The 21,117-nt window shown below is 47.2% G+C and overlaps 1 protein-coding gene across 1 annotated transcript in view; it reads left to right on the forward strand.

The window, feature by feature from the left end:
• Window positions 1–21,117, forward strand: part of col24a1 (collagen type XXIV alpha 1) — a 317,299-nt gene that overhangs the window by 96,975 nt on the left and 199,207 nt on the right. The window contains exons 5-8 of the mRNA XM_080195089.1: window positions 3,621–3,674; window positions 8,780–8,833; window positions 9,730–9,783; window positions 20,042–20,086. Of these exons, the coding sequence (XP_080051215.1) occupies window positions 3,621–3,674; window positions 8,780–8,833; window positions 9,730–9,783; window positions 20,042–20,086 (207 nt within the window). The remainder of the gene's footprint in view (window positions 1–3,620; window positions 3,675–8,779; window positions 8,834–9,729; window positions 9,784–20,041; window positions 20,087–21,117) is intronic.

The raw sequence follows: 21,117 nt of genomic DNA on the forward strand, positions 1-21,117 counted from the left end.
ACATGGGGGATATATTTTGGCTTATTTCCGTGCTAGGGAAAGCACAGAAGCACCTTCCAAACCATGACCATCGGCATCTAGAAGGACCAAAACAGCAGATACCTGGGAACAATACCATCCCTTCCAAGTTACTCACCCTCCTGACTTGGAAATATGTCACCGTTCACTGTTACTGGGTCAAAATCCTGAAATTCCCTCCCTGACAGCACTGTGGGCGTAGCTACACCTCAGCGGTCCAAGAAGGCAGCTCACCACCACCTTCTGAAGGGCAGTTAGCGATGGCCAGTAAACGCTGGTCCAGCCAGCGGCCCCCACTTCCCATAAATGAATTATAAAAAAGTTCTGAAATAAATTGAGAGGGAACATTCATGTTTATAGTGTCTGGACTGAAGGAAAGAACATTATTTCCAGGAATGGTCCAGGAAATTAGTCTGAGGCATCCAGAACTGATGACACATCTCTGACCACTTAATTACAGAGGAATGTTGTGGCTTGTTAGAGACAGTATAGATGGGGAAGATGAATCTGGAGAGGCAATATAAACCAAATATACAATTTGTCCGGAACTTTGACATGTTGGAATACACAAACTTTTGAAGGTGGCAGGAAAATTGAGCTGTTGATAAAACCTCTTTGACTTTCTAAATTGATGTCAACAAGTTAGGGAAGTAAATTAGACTCTGAGCTGTGGGATTGTGTCCAGTACTGGGCTATACACTTTAGGAAGGACCTCCAGGCTTTGGAGAGGCTGCGGAGGTGATTTACTCAGATGTTCCCAGGGATGAGGGGTTTCAGTGAATGTGGAGAGACTGGAGAAGCTGGGATTGTTTCTCCTTGGAGCGGAGAGGGCTAAGAGGAGATTTAATGGAAGAACTCAAAATCAGGAAGAGTTTTGATGGAGCGAATCAGGAGAAAGTGTTTGCAGTGAGAGGAGGGTGGGTAACCAGAGGGACACAGATTGAAGAGAATCGGGAAAAGAACCAGAGGGGGGAGATGAGGGGAAGTTATTTGACGCAGTGAGTTGTTGTGATCTGGAATGTGCTGCCCGAAAGGAAGCAGATTCAATAATAACTTTCAAAAGGAAATTGGAGAGACAGTTCTATTTGCAGGATTGTGGTGAAATTGCACTGCCCCCCAGCACCCCGTCACTGCCCACCCAGCACCCAGTCACTGCCACCCAGCACCCCGTCACTGCCCCCCCAGCACCCTGTCACTGCCCCCCCGGCACCCCGTCACTGCCCCCCAGCACCCTGTCAGGTCCATACTGACAGTGATGAAGAGAAGCTCTGTCTGTCAGAGGGTTGTGATGTTCTGGGACTCTCTGCCTCAGAAGGGGTAGGGTGAGACTCACTGAATATTTTTAAGGTGACAATATGGAGATTCTTTCTGGGTAAATGAATGAAAGGTTGATGGGAATGTGGAATTCAAAACTGAACAAATCAGCCATGGCCTTATTGAATGGCAGAACATTCTCAAAGGGCCGAATGGCCTACCCTCCTATTTTGTGTGTCCACCTGTATATTTGTTACTCTAGATGCTGGCTGGAGGTTTAAGTGTTGATTCACCAGCACTTTGGGTGGATGCTGAATATTCGCTTCAATTATCTGTCGATCATTTTTCTGTTTTTTTACTGATGTTTCCAGTTGAGCAGGGTCTCATTGGCCACTGCATAGCTTCCCCTGGCCAATGAGACATTGCATAGCTTCCACTGGCCAATGAGGCACTGGATAGCTTCCACTGGCCAATGAGGCACTGGATAGCTTCCACTGGCCAATGAGACACTGGATAGCTTCCACTGGCCAATGAGGCACTGCATAGCTTCCACTGGCCAATGAGGCACTGGATAGCTTCCCCTGGCCAATGAGACACTGGATAGCTTCCCCTGGCCAATGAGACACTGGATAGCTTCCACTGGCCAATGAGACACTGGATAGCTTCCACTGGCCAATGAAGCACTGGATAGCTTCCCCTGGCCAATGAGTCACTGGATAGCTTCCACTGGCCAATGAGACACTGCGTAGCTTCCACTGGCCAATGAGACACTGCATAGCTTCCACTGGCCAATGAGGCACTGCATAACTTCCACTGGCCAATGAGACAGTGGATAGCTTCCACTGGCCAATGAGACAGTGGATAGCTTCCACTGGCCAATGAGACACTGGATAGCTTCCACTGGCCAATGAGACACTGGATAGCTTCCACTGGCCAATGAGACACTGGATAGCTTCCACTGGCCAATGAGACAGTGGATAGCTTCCACTGGCCAATGAGACAGTGGATAGCTTCCACTGGCCAATGAAACACTGGATAGCTTCCACTGGCCAATGAAACACCGGATAGCTTCCACTGGCCAATGAGACAGTGGATAGCTTCCACTGGCCAGTAAGGCACTGGATAGCTCCCCCTGGCCAGTGAGGCACTGGATAGCTCCCCCCTGGCCAGTGAGGCACTGGATAGCTCCCCCTGGCCAGTGAGGCACTGGATAGCTTCCACTGGCCAGTGAGGCACTGGATAGCTTCCACTGGCCAATGAGACAGTGGATAGCTTCCACTGGCCAGTGAGGCACTGGATAGCTTGCTATGACCTGAGCCAGAGGCTGAGGGTTCGAGTCCCACCCCAGGATTTGATGGCCAAGGAAGGAGAGTCCGTATCGCGGGCAGACGTGAGTGTAGCCCAGTCCATCAAACAAACCAGCCTCCAATCCATTGACTCTGTCTACTCTTATCGCTGATTTGACAAAGCAGCCAGCATCATAAAGGACCCCACACACCCCGGATATTCTCTCTCCCACCTTCTTCCTTCGGGAGAAAGATACAAAAGTCTGAGGTCCCGTACTGACCGACTCGAGAACAGCCTCTTCCCTGCTGCTGTCAGACTTATCTTGCATTAAGTTGATCTTTCTCTACACCCTAGTTATAACCGTAACACTACATTCTGCACTGTCTCCTTCTCTATGAACGGTATGCTTTGACTGTATAGCATGCAAGAAACAATACTTTTCTTTGGATGCTAATATATGCGATGATAACAAATCAGATCAAATCAAACAGTTGGGTGTCAACCTGTAAATATGTTTAACCCCTGTGAGTGGCCGCCCGTGAGTGTGGCAGAAGTTCCTGGTCAGCTGGGTGATGGACATTGGCACAGCCGCCATCACTGTCCCAAGGTCTAGACCACGACGGGCATGTACGAGCGGATGTGGGCACAGCCAGTCGGACTCCCTGGGTGACGGCTGGCGTGCCTGTCACGTTGGTGCCTTGGGCTTCATCCTGTGTGGATTGGGAATCCGCCTCGTCACGCTACCCCGTGCCGCAGGTCACGACCCGTCACCAGGCAAAGGGTTTTCCAGTGACAGGAAGGTTGGGTTCATGGGCGTACATCTGGTTTGCGATGATTCAGTCTGATTCTCACAGCTGTTTTATTTACCGCTGGAGTCTCTCAATAATCAATCAGAGTTGGAAAAGCTGAACAGAACTTGTTGTGAGTCTTAAAGGACTGTAAATTATCGAGAACTGTATCAATTCCAAATGTAATTTCTTTCTTTTAACTAGTCAATGTCGTCATTGTAAAATGTTAACATGATACTGCCACTCATCAAACCGTGTATTTCACATCTCTAGGGGATACCCGGAGCACATGGGAATCCAGGATTGCCAGGAACACCAGGCTCAAAGGTATATGCGACTGTGAGGCAATTAATCTGTGTCACTAACCGACCGTTTTCCATATGCAGGGACGCTTTGAACTATCCCAGCCGTCTTACACCATTAAATCATTATCTGCCATGATTGACTGCAGCCCACATGTGAATCGAACTCAGGCCCTGGGCAAGAAACGAGGCTCTTTCTTCCTGAAATGTGACCCTTTGTCCCAGACTGGCATTATAAACAAAACAAAAAGCAAAACCTCTGGCCTATTAGCAAACTAGCCTCCCTACTTTGGTTCCACAACCTGCGATTGGTATTTCCAGCCATGGCTCAATGGACGTTTGGAATATTGTGTTCAGTTCTGGTCACCTCACTGTAAGAAGGATGTGGAAGCATTGTAGAGAGTGCAGAGGAGATTTACCAGGATGCTGCCTGGTTTGGAGGGTAGGTCTTATGAGGAAAGGTTGAGGGAGCTGGGGCTTTTCTCTTCAGAGCAGAGGAGGATGAGAGGCGACTTAATAGAAGTTCATAAGACGATGAGGGGGATTGATAGAGTGGACGTGCAGAGACTATTTTCTCGGGTGGATGTAGCTGTTATTAGGGGGCGTAACTATGAGGTTGATGGTGGGAGATATAGGAGGGATGTCCGAGGTAGATTCTTCATTCAGAGAGTGGTTGGGGTGTGGAATACACTGCCTGCTGTGATAGTGGAGTCGGACACTTTAGGAACTTCCAAGTGGTTATTGGATAGGCACATGGAGCACTCCAGAATGATAGGGAGTGGGATAGCTTGATCTTGGGATTGGACATAGCTCAGCACAACATAGAGGGCCGAAGGGCCTGTACTGTTCTATGTTCTATAACGCATTTGTGTATCAAGGTTTGTGGGCTCAAGCTCCACAACATGCACTTTAACCGACATCTTGCTGCCAGTGGGATCTTACAGTCCTGCCGATGGTGCAGCCCTTTGCCGTGGGCTTCCTGATGGCGAAGGGTGCGTTGAGTGGGAAGCAGTGTTAACAATGGTGGGACCATATGATCCCACCAGGGGGAGCAGAGCATTGCCTCCTGCCACAGGGAAGGGTCTCCAGAGGTAACGGTACCGGAGTGGGAAAATAAACCATTGATGGTGATTTATCTGCCTATTGGTAGGTGGACGAGAATGGAACCATGGGCACAGCCAAGGAGGCCAGTTCCTGTGCTGTAATGTTCTCTGGTTCTATGGAACGAGGTGAGACCATCTCCACCCAGCTGAATAACAAGTGGGAAATGGACAGATTGGCCATTTTAAGGTTCCAGTTATCAAACATCTGTTGATTCACACAAAAGAAAACATCCCTTGACAATGCAGTTCCTCGCGCTAACTCGGTTTCCAGAAGGTCAGACACAGAGAAAACAAGCCTCCAGCCAAATGCATTTTTCTACTGAGGGTCAGTTACCATTTCACTCATTGAAACATTCCTATGTAAAAGGGAGTTAGAAACGTGACTTCCACTTACAAACAAATTCTTTCACAAGCCAACAGTTAAAAGTTATTGAGTAATTGCAATAAATGCATATACTCCCACTCCAGAGGATTAAATAAAAGATGAACATTTGTCCAAAACAAGAGTATTCCTGAGGAACCCCCATGTCATTCATCACCAACTCATTTCCTTCCAGCAGGCACTGAACCCCAATTTTTATAGCCCGGTGACACAACGGATTATCTGCTGTCCCCGTCATAATTACCAAGGAAAAGCAATCGGTCTGAGGATTGGGAGCAGTTTAAAACTCAGCAAAGGAGGACCAAGGGATTGATTGAGAAGGGGAAAATGGAGTATGAAAGCAAGCTAGCAGGGAACATAAAACGGAACTGTAAAAGTTCCTATAGATATTTAAAGAGAAACAGATTGACAAAAACGAATGTAACCCCTTACTGTCAGAAACAGGAGAATTCATAACGGGGAATAAGGAAATGGCTGAGGAATTAAATTCTTACTTTGCTTCTGTCTTCACACAAAAGCAGACATCAACAATGTACCAGAAATTCTGAGAGAACCAAGCTTTAGTGAAAAGCTGAAGGAAATCAGCATTAGTAGAGAAATGGTTTTGGGGAACTTGATGGGATTGAAGGTGGATAAATCTCCAGGTCCTGATTATCTTCATCCCAGAGAACTTCAGGAAGTGGCCCTGGAAATTGTAGCTCCATGGGTGGTTTCCAAAATTCTTTGGACCCGAAACTGGTTCCTACAGATTAGAGGGTAGCTAATGTAAACCCGCTAGTCAAAAAGGGAGGGAAAGAGAAAACAGGGAACTATAGAGCAGTGAACCTAATATCGGCACTGGGGAAGTTGCTGGAGTCCATTTTCAAAAATTTATAACTTAGCATTTGAAGGGCAGTGGTAAAATCAGACAAAGTCAGCATGGATTTACAAAAAGAAAATCACGCTTGGTGGATCTGTTCGAATTCTTTGAGGCTGTAACTTTCTAGAGTTGACCAAGGAGAACCAGTGAATGTGGTTTATTGATACTTTCAGAAGGCTTTTGACAGGGTCTCACATAATAGACTGCTACATAAAATTCAATGCATGGGATTGCAGATAATGTCCTGAGATGGATAGAAAGCTGGTTAGCAGATAGGAAGCAAATTTATATAGATGATCTGGAGGAGGGAACCGAGTGTAGGGTGTCGAAATTTGCTGATGACACCAAGATTGGGGGAAAGGCAAATTGTGCGGAGGGTGTGGAGAGTCTGCAGAAGGATCTAGATAGGCTGGGCGAATGGGCCAGGAAATGGCAAATGGAATTTAATGTTGGCAAGTGTGAGGTGGTCCACTTTGGTAGGAAGAATGGTAGGAAGGACTATTACTTACGTGGCGAAAAACTGCAGCAGGCGACGGTGCAGAGGGACCTCGGGGTCCTTGTGCATGAGTCGCAAAAACCCAGCCTGCAGGTGCAGCAGGTGGTCAGGAAGGCGAATGGGATGCTGGCCTTCATAGCGAGGGGGATTGAATATAAAAGTAGGGAGGTCTTGCTGCAGCTGTATAGGGCATTGGTGAGGCCGCAGCTGGAGTACTGTGTGCAGTTTTGGGCGCCGCACCTGCGCAAGGATATTTTGGCCTTGGAGGGAGTGCAAAGGAGGTTTACTAGGTTGATACCGGAGTTGAGGGGGTTGAGCTATGAGGAGAGGCTGAATAAACTAGGCTTGTACTCGTTAGAGTTTAGAAGAATGAGGGGAGATCTCATTGAGACGTATAAGATGATGAATGGGATGGATAGGATAGAGGTGGAAACACTCTTCCCGCTCAAAAAAGACAGTAGGACTAGGGGGCACAGCCTCAAGATAAAGGGGGGGCGGTTCAGAACGGAGTTGAGGAGGAACTTCTTCACTCAAAGGGTGGTGAATCTCTGGAATTCTCTGCCCGTTGAAGTGGTGGAGGCTGCCTCGCTAAATATTTTTAAGAAGCGGGTTGATGGGTTTTTGATAAGAGAGGGGATTAAGGGTTATGGGGAGAGGGCGGGAAAGTGGAACTGAGCCACGACAGATCAGCCATGATCTTATTGAATGGCGGGGCAGGCTCGAAGGGCCAGATGGCCTACTCCTGCTCCTATTTCTTATGTTCTTATGTTCTTAAAGAGTTGGCATAAATGGGTCATTTTTTCTGATTGGCAGACAGTGACTAGTGGGTTCTGCAGGTATCTTTGCGAGAACCCCAAGTGTTCACATTATATATTAATGATCTGGAAGAGGGAACTTAAAGTATTATCTCCAAATTTGCAGATGATACAAAGTTGGGTGGGAGGGTGAGCTGTGAGGAGGATGCAGAGATACTTCAGTGTGATTTGGACAGGCTGAGTGTGTGGGCACCTGCATGGCAGATGCAGTATAATGTAGATAGATATATGTGATGTATCAATAGTAGGAAATCAGATTGTTATTTGAATGGTTGTAAACTGAGAGAGATGAATACTCTGTGACACCTCGGTGTCCTCATGCATCAGTTACTGAAAGATGGCAGGCAGATACAGCAGACAGTAAAGAAGTCAGAGAGTCAGAGAGGTTTACAGCATGGAAACAGGCCCTTCGGCCCAACTTGTCCATACCGCCCAGTTTTTACCACTAGTCTAGTCCTAATTGTCCACATTTGGCCCATATCCTTCTATACCCATCGTACCCATGTAACTGTCCAAACGCTTCTTAAAAGAAAAAAATTGTACCAGTCTCTACAATTGCCTCTGGCAGCTTGTTCCAGACACTCACCATCCTTTGAATGAAAAAAATTGCCCCTCTGGACCCTTTTGTATCTCTCCCCTCTCACCTTAAACCTATGCCCTCTAGTTTTGGACTCCCCTGCCTTTGGGAAAAGATACTATCTAGCTGATCTGTGCCCCTCATTATTTTATACAGCTCTATAAGATCACGTCTCAGCATCCTACACTCCAAGGAAAAAAATCCCAGTCTCTCCTTATAACTCAAACCATCAAGCCCTGGTAGCATCCAAGTAAATCTTTTCTGCACTCTTTCTAGTTTAATAATATACTTTCTGTAATAAGATGACCAGAACTGTACACAGTATTCCAAGTGTGGCCTTACCAATGTCTTGTACAACTTCAACAAGAATTAAGAGAATTAAGAAGGATGCTTTGTTTTAAAATGACTTTACTTTCTGCTAACAATGTGCCAAAAACAGAATCCTTAACATTTAAAGATCCTGTGTGAGTAATCGCAAAATATTTTCCCCCAGTTTGATGGTAGACTTATTTTGAATTGAATTGAAACAAACTCTCTGTGGGTGTAGAAGGGACAACATGCTGACTGAATATTTCCATTGTGGAAGTGGCTTTCCATTTGTGGATTTGAACTTAATTCACCAATGAAAAAAAGAGCTATCAAAGGTTGATAAGTTTTGCCAATTCCAGTGGTAAGAACTAACAAGTAAGTATTCCATTTAACAGTTAGCCAGTGAGATCCTACAAATCTGTTGTTGTGTTATATTGACTGCAGTAAATGAGAATTCTTTCCAGTTATTTCTATAACTTTTTTTAAATCTCTGATCATCTGCATTGTTTAGTATTGTTTCTGATAAGTCATGGCGAGTTGACTTGTCTGTATTTTGTTTATGTTGGTGTGTACATAATTCCTACATTAGGGTCCAAAAGGAGAACCAGGCTTATTCCCCACTAAGGCACCACGTGGAGAACAGGTAACTCAGACTGGGTTGTCATCCATGTGCTGTCCCGTTGGGAGTGTTACGTCTTCTAGTGTCTGTGTTGCCATTTCATCCCCTTCTCTGTTGATTGTTCTGCATGGTCCGCTTTGTTAGCTCAGCGTCGCTCCTTCCTGAGGAGAGTGTGTGACCGAAGGAGTGAGGGCTCTAGAACCTGGTCGACGTGCATGATAACAACACTGGGACGTGGTTTTGCAAAGGTTTGCCGGTGTGGTGCATGCGTTGTTCCGATGTCTGTGCTCCATCTGTTTCTGTTTCACGTGGGTTTGGTTTTGCGCGGGGATTGGGTGGATTGTTGATGTCCATTAGCTTTCCATGTCCTCGTGTTGCATGTGGTGTTGGATTTGAGTGAATATTTTCAGTTTGTAGGAGCCTGTTTGGGTGCAGAGCGATGTTAGCCGATCAGGCTGGGGGGGGGGATATCACTTTAAAATGGATCGGCTGTTGATAAGTTTGGGATAGAGGGAGTCCATTCAGCCCCTCAAACCTATCCCATCATCCCTCAGCTTCATTTACCCACCTGTGGTGATGGCAACGCAACAGAGTGAGGGTCTGAGTGACCAATCGGGGCATGGGTGGGAGGGTGTGGAATCACCCTTGGGGAGGAGCTGTCTTAGGCAGAGACATTCCAGAACTATCTGCGGACATGCCGCTGCTCTCGTAGATCCTTGTAAATAAATAAATCCTTGTCGAGTTATCCACTCCCCCTGCTTTATCCCTCTCGCTCTGTCACTTCTTCCCCTGTAAGCTCTTTGGATTCTGAAATATTGAGAGATTCCGCGCAGAGAGGTATTTGCAGAGTTCCTGTGCCTTCATCTAAAACGTGCGGTTTTCTGCCTCGCGTCTGACTTTGTGAACCTTCTCTCACACAGGGTGATCCAGGTCCCACTGGTCCGGTCGGCCCACCAGGTCCCCTGGGCGAAAAGGTAAAACTTCTCTCCGCTTCTGCGGGATTCTCACTGAGATTAAAAGGGGAGTAAGTGAGGGGAGGCGGTGGCACAGTGGGATTGTCAGTGATATGGTAACCCAGGGTAAGGTCTGAGACCTGAGTTCAAATCCCTCCCCCCATGGCAGAAGGTGAAGTTTGAATTTCAAATTGAATTGAATTTGATAAAAGTCTGGGAGCCACCGTCAATTGTGGCAAAAACCCACCTGGTTCACGAATGGGAAAGGAGGCTTTACCCGGTCTGACCTACACGTGACTCCAGGTTCTCATCAACGTGGCTGCTTCTGAATTGACCCAGCCAGTGACACACATCCTGCTGAGTGAATTTTTAAAGAATCAGAGTGCCGGAGTGGTTCGAGGCCAAGCTTGCGCTGAGTTTTAATAGCTTAAAGCAGAAACCCAGCAGGTGATTTTAATATTTTTAGGGAACATCACATTTAATCATTGCTGGTCTAACATTTTCTCATTGTCGCCCAGTGACAATATTCTCTGAAATCGCTCTCCCGAAACACCTTGGGGTGTTTGTCCAACTTTAAGGGTGTTCAAATGGTCAGTGGATAGGCATATGGATAACATTGGAATAGTTTAGGTTAGAGGGTCATTAGATTGGCGCAACGTAGAGGGCCGAAGGGCCTGTACTGCGCTGTAATGTTCTATGTTCTACCATGTTGAAGGTGCTATACAAATGCAAGTAAGAATTGTTATCATTATCATTGTCTAATGATAAGAGAAGTGGTTGTCACTTACTCAGCAACTTCACCCCATACGAGTGGCAACTGGGTCACCATGGATGACACGGTGGCACAGTGGTTAGCACTGCTGCTTCACAATGCCAGGGACCCGGGTTCAATTCCAGCCTCGGGTCACTGTCTGTATGGAGTTTGCACATTCTCCCCGTGTCTGCGTGGGTTTCCTCCGAGTGCTCCGGTTTCCTCCCACAGTCCAAAGATAAGAACATAAGAAATAGGAGCAGGAGTAGGCCATCTAGCCCCTCGAGCCTGCCTCACCATTCAATAAGGTCATGGCTGATCTGTTGTGGATCAGTTCCACTTACCCGCTTTCTCCCCATAACCCTTAATCCCCTTGTCTATCAGAAACCTATCTACCCGTGACTTAAATATATTTAGCGAGGCAGCCTCCACCACTTCAACGGGCAGAGAATTCCAGAGACTCACCACCCCTTGAGTGAAGAAGTTCCTCCTCAACTCCGATCTAAACCCCCCCTTATTTTGAGGCTGTGCCCTCTAGTCCTGCTGTCCTTTCTAAGCGGGAAGAATCTCTCTACCTCTACCCTATCTAGCCCCTTCATTATCTTATACGTCTCTATAAGATCCCCCCTCATCCTTCTAAACTCCAACGAGATGTGAGGGGTAGGTGGATTGGCCACACTAAATTGCCCCTTAGTCTCTCAAGATGTGCAGGTTAGGGGGATTGGTGGGGTAAATATGTTGGGTTATGGGGATGAGCTCGGGTAAAATACTCTGTTGAAGAGTCAGTGAGGCAGCTGTGCTAACCACTGTGCCACCATGCCCACCATATCTGAAGTCTCACTGGAACCACGTGCAGGAGATCCAGTTACAGAACCTTATATAAACAGAGCTGGAATACAGGACAGTGGAGTTTTAGCTACAGCTGTGCAAAGCCATGAATAGACCACATCTGGAGTATGGTGCTCAGTGCTGGCATCATGCTTTGCCTTGGATAGAGTGCAGGGATCAGAGATAAGGGTCACCAACTTCAGACAGTCACTAATAAACAGGGAATTTAGGGAAAACCTCTTCAATCAGAGAGTAGTGAGAATGAACGGTAAACATACAAATCGGAACAGAAAAGTAAAGTTTATTTATTAGTCATGAGCAGGCTTACGTTCACATTGCAATGAAGTTACTGTGAAAATCCCCTAGTTGCCACACTCTGGCCCCTCTGCGGGTACACTGAAGGAGAATTTAGCACGGCCAAAGCACCTAACCAGCACGTCTTTCCGACTGTGGGAGGAAACCAGAGCACCCGGAAGAAACCCACACAGACGTGGGGAGAACGTGCAAACTCCTCACAGACAGTGACCCAACCTGGGAATCGAACCCTGGTCCCTGGAGCAGTGTGGAAGCAGTGCTAACCACTGTGCCACCGTGCCGTCCCAGAAGGGCATGGTCTTAGGATGAGGCGAAGACGAGTTGGGGAGAAAGGTTTTCTGGAACAGTATCAACATGCCAGTATCAACAATTTGGGCCGAATGGCCTGATTCTATCATGTATATTCTATATAATTCATTGTAACATATTTCAACCATGGTACGGGTCAGATGCAGAGTTGCTCTGTCCCTGAGTCACACTGACACAGCCGCAGGATTGGAATCAGGATTATTTCAATTAACTTTTCCATCAAATATTGAAAGATGTCGGCTTTCTCTCATCTATCCTGCCTTGCAGTGATGCTTGTCATATTACCTGCACCTTGATTAAATTGGCATTATCTTTAATCTTTTCCTCATTTATTTTGATTTTGTACAATTCCAGCCATGTTTCATCAGGTTTGATGGTTGGTTTCTGCTGCCTGAGGGAGTGGAGGCGTGAGAGATCCGATATATATTTAACCCTGTTCGCTTCAGCCTGTGTAAAGACTTCATTTTAAGATATTTCTGCCTATGTGATATTGTGGACAAGTCGCCAGGACCGAATGGAATGCATCCAAGGGTTTTGAAAGAAATGGCGGATGGTTATTTTCCAGACGTCGCTGGATTCCGGGGAAGTGCCAGAAGATTGGAAAGCGGCTAATGTTACGCCGTTGTTTAAGAAGGGTGCCAGGCAAAAGGCAGGGAATTATAGGCCGGTTAGTTTAACGTCTGTTGTAGGTAAAATGTTAGAATCCGTCATCAAGGAGGAAATAGCGAGGCATCTTGAGAGGAATTGCTTGATAGAGCAGACGCAGCACAGTTTCGTTAAAGGGAAGTCGTGTCTGACAAATTTACTGGAGTTCTATGAGGATGTGTCTAGGGCGGTGGATAGAGGAGAGCCGGTGGATGATTTTCAGAAGGCGTTTGACAAGGTACCTCACAAGAGGTTATTGCAGAAGGTCAGGGGACATGGAGTTGGGGGTAGGGTGTTAGCATGGATAGAGGATTGGTTGTCAAATAGGAGGCAGAGAGTGGGGTTCAATGGGTGCTATTCGGATTGGCGGATGGTGACTAGTGGAGTGCCCCAGGGGTCGGTGCTGGGGCCTCAGCTATTTACCATTTATATAGATGATCTGGAGGAGGGAACCGAGTGTAGAGTGTTGAAATTTGCTGATGACACCAAGATTGGTGAAACGGCAAATTGTGCGGAAAGTGTGGAGAGTCTACAGAAGGATCTAGATAGGCTGGGCGAATGGGCCAGGAAATGGCAAATGGAATTTAATGTTGGCAAGTGCGAGGTGGTCCACTTTGGTAGGAATAATGGTAGGAAGGATTATTACTTACGTGGCGAAAAACTGCAGCAGGTGACGGTGCAGAGGGACCTCGGGGTCCTTGTGCATGAGTCACAAAAACCCAGCTTGCAGGTGCAGCAGGTGGTCAGGAAGGCGAATGGGATGCTGGCCTTCATAGCGAGGGGGATTGAATATAAAAGTAGGGAGGTCTTGCTGCGGCTGTATAGGGCATTGGTGAGGCCGCAGCTGGAGTACTGTGTGCAGTTTTGGGCGCCGTACTTAAGCAAGGATATTTTGGCCTTGGAGGGAGTGCAGAAGAGGTTTACTAGGCTGATGCCGGAGTTGAGGGGGTTGAGCTATGAGGAGAGGCTGAATAAACTAGGCTTGTACTCGTTAGAGTTTAGAAGAATGAGGGAAGATCTCATTGAGACGTATAAGATGATGAATGGGATGGATAGGATAGAGGTGGAGAGACTCTTCCCGCTCAGAAAGGATAATAGGACTAGGGGGCACAGCCTCAAGATAAAGGTGGGGCGGTTTAGAACGGAGTTGAGGAGGAACTTCTTCACACAAAGGGTGGTGAATCTCTGGAATTCTCTGCCCGTTGAAGTGGTGGAGGCTGCCTCGCTAAATATTTTTAAGACGCGGGTTTTTGATAAGAGAGGGGATTAAGGGTTATGGGGAGAGGGCAGGAATGTGGAACTGAGCCACGACAGATCAGCCATGATCTTATTGAATGGTGGGGCAGGCTCGAAGGGCTAGATGGCCTACTCCTGCTCCTATTTCTTATGTTCTTATGTTCTTATTACATTTAAATGCTGGACTGTTGGGGTTAACTAACACTGCAAACTTGACTACATTTTGAAAAACCAGAAGACATTCTGGGTTAGCTAAAAAAAATTGACTGCATTCCTAAAGGGTACACAATACGGGCAAAACAAGCTTTTCATAACAGCAGCTGCAAGACTTACTTTTCTCAACAGAGACAGCCTGTGAAGGACATTTACAATAACTAGATAAGGGTTGAGACATATTGTAGATTTTAGTGTGTGTTTTCAGTTCAGTTTCAAGTCATATTCAAGTTCAGTTCAGCAACGAGTTTAGCAGACAGTCTCCAAGCTCACTTACTTTTCACTTTTGTCATGTTAACTTTCCTAAGTTCTGTTCAATAGAAGAAATTCATTTTAAATTTTGTGCCAATATTGTCCCCCCGTCTGTTCAAATAAAAGAATGGACCCAACAAGGCTGTAACAAACCTGCCTTTTAATTTTCCCCAAAATATTCCTCACTGGCCTACTTTCTCATGATAACCCACCTCAATCCTTCTCTTCTCGCCCTGTTGGGGACCCTTAACCCTCTCTGCCTTGCTGACCCCTGCTGCCAATGAGCCTGAAGAGGAGATGTAAACGAGAGCTTTACAAGGATGATACCAGGGAGACGGGAGTTATACAGTCAGGAGAGGCGAATCCATCTGGAACGGAGAAAGCTGAGGGGGATAACCCAACCAGGATTGAAATGTTCAAAGGTTTAGAAAGAATATTTCCTCTTGTGGGGCGGATTATAACTCGAGGCCGTCAGTATAAAATACTCACCAGACATTCCAGTCAGGAATTAAGAAGACATGACTTCACCCAGAGAGCGGTGAGGCTGTATCTGCAACGGAACCCGATATTGTTTATATCTGTGTTGAAGTGTGTTTAAAAAACTCTTGGAACATTGTGCGCGTGTTATAAACAGGATCTGGAGGCACCAGAGAAGGTGCAAGGATAATGTTAGACCTTGGAGAATATCATTAACCGAGAGAGAGATGGTAAAGATAGTGCAGTGGATGTCATACCTCCGGACTTTTAAAAAGACTTTTGACAAATCTACTGAGAAAATGGAAGCATAGTGTCGTAAAGGGGTGGTGGTTAAGAATAAAATTAGCTCAGGGTGGTGATCCCCTGGGATTATTTCGAAGAAGGTCAGGGGAGTTCTCCCCATAGTGTCCTCGTCAATAATTAAGCCTCATTTAACATCCCAAAAACAGATGTTCAGATCATTTTCTGTTTGTGGGAGCTGGCTGTGAACAATTCCTAAATGATAACAGCAATCACATTTCAGAAGTTTCATAAGGGGAGGTGACGGCGTAGTGATATTATTGACAGACTATTAATCCAGAAACTCAGCTAATGTTTTAGGGACCCAGGTTCAAATCCTACCAGGGCAGATGGTGGAATTTGAACTCAATAAAAAATATCTGGAATTGAAAATCTACTGATGGCCATTGTCGAATATCGGAAAAACCCATCTTGTTCACTAATATCCTTAAGGGAAGGAGATCTGCCGTCCTTAACTGATCTGACCTACACGCGACCCCAGAGCCACAGCAATGTGGTTGACTCTCACCCACCCCTGGGTAAGTAGGGATGGGCAATGTGAGGCAGCAGTGCCAGCCACTGTGCCACAGGGACCCGAGTTCGATTCCCGGCTTGGGTCACAGTCTGTGTGGAGTTTGCACATTCTCCCCGTGTCGGCATGGGTTTCCTCCGGGTGCTCCGGTTTCCTCCCACATTCTGAAAGACGTGCTGGTCGGGTGCATTGACCCGGACTGTGGCGACTGGGGGAATTTCACAGTAACTTCATTGCTGTGTTAATGTATGCCTTACTTGTGAGTAATAAATAAACTTTAAACTTTACTTTAAATGCTGGCCAGCCCATGTCCACGATTGAATGAAAATATGTACTTCACTGGCAGCTACTGTTTGATGCAGATACACGTGAAGTAATTCATTTTGAGAACAATGACAGAGCAAGAAGGAACATTAATGTATGAGATACTATCCTGAGGGTTTCGAGCAGGGACCTGGGGATACGTTTTAACAAAACCTTTGACAAAGGGTCACCTGGACTCGGAACGTCCGCTCTTTTCTCTCTTTACAGATGCTGCCAGACCTGCTGAGATTTTCCAGCATTTTCTCTTCCAATCAACGAAACTTTTGATGGGGATGTCACGAGGTGAATAAGCACACGAGATAAAAACAAAACAGTGCGGATGTTGGAAATCTGAAATAAAAACAGAAAATGCTGGAAATACTCAGCAGGTCTGGCAGCATCTGTGGAGACAGAAACACAATTAATGTTTTGAGTCCGTGTACCCCAGAGGATAACTGCTTTGTACGAGGGACTTTGAACACAAAAGCAATGTCATCAAAGCAAACCCTCACAAAGCACTGTCGACTCCAGCTGGATTATTGTTTGCAATTAGAATCAGTGCAGGAAGAGGCCATTTGGCCCATCGATTCTGCACCAAAGCTCTGACACAGAATCTACCCAGAGCCTATCCCAGTAACCCCACATATTAACCTACACATCTTCAGACATGAAGGGTCCATTTAGCATAGCCAATCAATCTAGCCCACCTTTGGGCTCTGGGAGGGCAACAGAGCACCTGGAGGAAACCCACACAGACACGGGGAGAATGTGCAAACTCCACACAGACAATGATCCGAGGCTAGAATTGAATCTGGGTCCCCGGCGCTGTGAGGCAGCAGTGCTAACCACTGTGCCACCGTGCTGGCCATTTCTCTGGCACTTTAGGATGAATGGGAAGACTTAGGGAGAAGGTTTCCCAGAACACCATCAGGAATGAGGAAAGATTGGAGAAGCTGAGATGATGGATTGTAAAGATTGGGGAGCTGATGGTTCCAGTCACAGCTCCACAAGAAGCTCACTCAAACGTCTCATCTCCTGACCTCCAGAAACCTGTACTCATCTCAGTCTCGGTTTCCCAACACACACGCACACACACACGTACACACACACACACACACACACACACACACACACACACACACACACACACACACACACACACACACACACCAAGATTCACCCATTGACTCTGAGCTTACTGACTGATACTGTCTTCTGATCTGGCAACATTTTGATTTCAATATTCCCGACTCTGTTTCCCCGGCGTGGAAGTGTCAGTTACAAGGGGGCGCAGAGAGGGGGAAAGTTTAAGGGAGATGTGTGGGGGAAGTTTTTGATGCAGAGAGTGGTGGGTGCCTGGGACACACTGCCAGAGGAGGTTAGAACATTTAAAAGGCATCTGGATGAGTGCATGGATAGAGAGGGAAGAGCGGGATAGGGACTGAGTAAGGGCAGGAGGATGCTTTTTATACTTCCGTTAGGGCAGCATGATCGGCATGGGTTTGGAGGGCCGAAGGGCCTGTCCCTGTGCTGTACTTCTCTTTGTTCCTTGTTCTCTTTGTGCTATCTCTCCATGGTTGTTGTTGGAGTGTACAATGACCATCCAATCCCAGTGAACTGAGGAAGTTTTGAGACATCTTAACTGACTTGCAGTGTCCAATGGGAGAGCAGCATAGATCTCTATGGGCGAACTATTACATTGGAACAGGAGGAGGCCATTCAGCCCAACCAGTCAGTTCTGACTCGCGGGTGAGAGTTAGGTTCTCGGAGGTGGACTGATGAAGTTGTGACTGTCTGTGTTCAGCTCCCTGACATTCTGATTGCTTCAGAGGGATTTCCGCAGCTTCACCTTTCAACACCCTTTTCAATGTTTACATTTGTCGTGATATAGAGTCATAGAGGTTTACAGCACGGAAACAGGCCCTTTGGCCCAACTTGTCCATGCCCTTTGTTTTTAAACTCCTAAGCTAGTTGCAATTGCCCACATTTGGCCCATATCCTTCTATACCCATCATACCCATGTAACTGTCTAAATGTTTCTTAAAAGACAAAATTGTATCACCTCTACTACAAATGCGAGGGAGGTCCATTCGAAAGTCTGACAGCAGCAGGGAAGAAGCTGTTCCTGAGTCAGTCGATACGTGACCTCAGACTTTTGTATCTTTTTTCTGAAGGAAGAAGGTGGAAGAGAGAATGTCCGGGGTGCGTGAGGTCCTTAATTATACTGGCTGCTTTGTCAAGGCAGAGGGAAGCGTAGACAGAGTCAATGGATGGGAGGCTGGTGTGATTGATGGACTGGGTCTTGTTCCTCAGCTCCACAATAATTTTGAAGATGCCGTCCCTATTCAGTGAGATCTGGGTAATGTGGTATTATATAGCCCTTCACATCCCAGTAAGGTCTCACAAACCCCACTCAATCACACTGATGCCCTCCGTGGTAAATTGGTATCATTGGCATCAGAAATGAAGGCGTTTTCTTCCACAGCCAGGAGCCTCCTGCCCACGTCCACCGCCAAGGTCCAGGGCATTTGATATACCAAGAAAGAGGATACCAAATGCCCCTAGGTGCAGGGACTCTGTCGCTCAGTACAACCCGACCCACTGCCTAATCTGAAAATACTGCCGGTGGATCATTGTGGATGATATGGTCGTTATCCGATCATTCCGCTCCCCTCTGCCGCAGGCTGTTCTCGCAGCCTCCACGGGTGGTTACCTTGGCATGGCTGGGTGTGGAGTGAGGTACCTGTGGTGGTTGGACGTCACACAAGTGGCCGGCAGTTTGTCGCACGCTGCCTGTCCTGCCCACATTACCTGGGTAGGCCCAGCCAAGCCACTTAAATGTCTGTTGAATTTGAGAGGACTGGAAGATCCCACAGTTGGGAGGGGCTGCGGACTCTGTTTCTCCCTGTCTACGGAAACTGGCTGACGTGCTGAGTATTTGTTTTATTTCAGATTTGCAGCACTATTAGAAAGTGGAGTGTTGGTTGCGGCTGTAATTGGAGCTGCTCTGATAGCTTGAATTACACAGTTGATCAGATTATTTGGCTGATATAAATTTTTTCATATGTGATTGCCAACACATGGAGCGAGAATGATTAAACTGATTGGATTGTCTCCAGCTTTTTAAAAAAATAATGTTGTACCTCCACTGGCCCCCCTTCCTGCCTGTGGAGACTCTTTCTCTGGGATTTATGTCACGGTATGAACAATTACACATGTAATTAAAGGGTCAGAGGTCAGATCACTGGGGAGGAGAACGTTGGAAGGATTCTGTGCTATTTTCACAATGATTTCAGTCAGGGTGTTTCCAATTGTGAGGAGTCCAGATTCAGGGGACCATCAATTTAAGGAGGTCAATAATGGATCCAATCGGGATCTCGGGAGAAACTTGTTTACACGGGGAGTAGTGAGGCTGCGGAATCTCCTCCCACGGGGAGTGGGGAGAATGTGGGACTCGCTCCCACGGGGAATGGGGAGAATGTGGGACTCGCTCCCACGGGGAGTGGGGAGAATGTGGGACTCGCTCCCACAGGGAGTGGGGGAGAGTGTGGGACTCGCTCCCACGGGGAGTGGGGAGAATGTGGGACTCGGTCCCACGGGGAGTGGGGAGATGAATAGTATTGATACACTGAAGAAGAAACCAACATAATCACATGAGGGAGAGAGGAATCGATGGTTGTGTTGTTCGGGTGAGATGAAGAAGCGTGGGAGGAGATTTGCGTGGAGATGTTGGGCTGGGACACAGGCTCGAGGGGCTGAATGGGGTCCTTCAGCTCCTGATATTTACATTCCTTTGTGTTCTGAGGCTGGAATTTTCCCGGCACGCCGTCCCGATTCCGGGAGAGGGCAAGGCTGGGAGAACGGCATTCTCCGTTGGCCTCGGGCGGGACCGTATGAAGCTCGGGCGGACGAGCTGGTAAAACTCCGCCCCGAATGTACAAACCGATTATCCGGGGAAACTAAACGTGTCGTCAGATCGACCTGCCGCTGGTTATGGTGTTGAGATGAATTTGAGGGGTTGTGGGGGGTGGGGTGGCGGGGAATCTTTTGGGTGTGAGATGAATTTGAGGTGTTGCAGAGTGTTTCGATCTCACTGGTGACAGGAGAACGTTTATTCCTTCTATTCCTTTTTGTTTCAGGGTGCGAAAGGGTACGTAGGTCCGCCCGGCCCACCAGGAGCGCAGGTATGTACTGCCCCCCTCTCCCTGCCAACAGCTACATTCTCACCTCACTTAGTACAGAGCTGCTTGTCACAGCATTGGATGGCTGGCGCTCACCCCACCCCCCCCCAACCCCACCCACCTCCCCCTACATCTAATAATACATCCATGAGGAATCTGGGAGAAACTTCTGTACCAAGCGAGCGGTGAGCGCTCACAATCAGACAGAGTGGCTGAGGCAAATAACACGGATATATTCCCAGCTCGGGTCACTGTCTGCGTGGAGTCTGCATGTTCTCCCCGTGCCCGCGTGGGTTTCGTCCTGTTTCCACCCCCCCACCCCCCCACGGCCCAAAGATTCGCGGGTTCGGTGGATCGGCCGTGCTAAATTGCCCCTTAGTGTTAAGGGGTAGTAGCTGGGGTAAATACATGGGGGTAGGTCCTGGGGTGGGATTGTGGTAGGTGCAGACTCGATTGGCTGAGTAAGAACATAAGAACCTAAGAAACAGGAGCAGGAGTCGGCCATCTAGCCCTTCGAGCCTGCCCCGCCATTCAATAAGATCATGGCTGATCTGTCGTGGCTCAGTTCCACATTCCCGCCCTCTCCCCATAACCCTTAATCCCCTCGCTTATCAAAAACCCATCAACCCGCGTCTTAAAAATGGCCTCCTTCTGCATTGCAGGATGAAATGTAAGTAAACAGCAGTTGGGCCGAATGGCCTGCTCCTGTCTGGTAGATTCGATGTAACGTAATAAAGGTTTTGCAATGTAGAGTGTTGCTTTTGTGAGCATTGTGGCTTAACGTACAGCCGACACTCGGAACAAGAGCAGATTTATTTCCCTGGCTGAATCTTCACATTCCTGTTGTTTGAGAGCTTTTTGGCTCAATGAAACACAAATCTCTAATCTGCTACTACTGAGAGCGAGATAAATATCCGAGTTTGCAAATCAACCATGTGGGTGAATGGCAAACGCTACAGAAAGGTTTAGCAGCGATTGTGATCATGCACTGACTGTGTGGATTCGTTACAAAATGTGGTGTCACTGTGTTAACC

This window comes from Carcharhinus amblyrhynchos, chromosome 9, assembly GCF_965287045.1.
Source record: "Carcharhinus amblyrhynchos chromosome 9, sCarAmb.v2.hapA, whole genome shotgun sequence".
Taxonomy (NCBI): domain Eukaryota; kingdom Metazoa; phylum Chordata; class Chondrichthyes; order Carcharhiniformes; family Carcharhinidae; genus Carcharhinus; species Carcharhinus amblyrhynchos.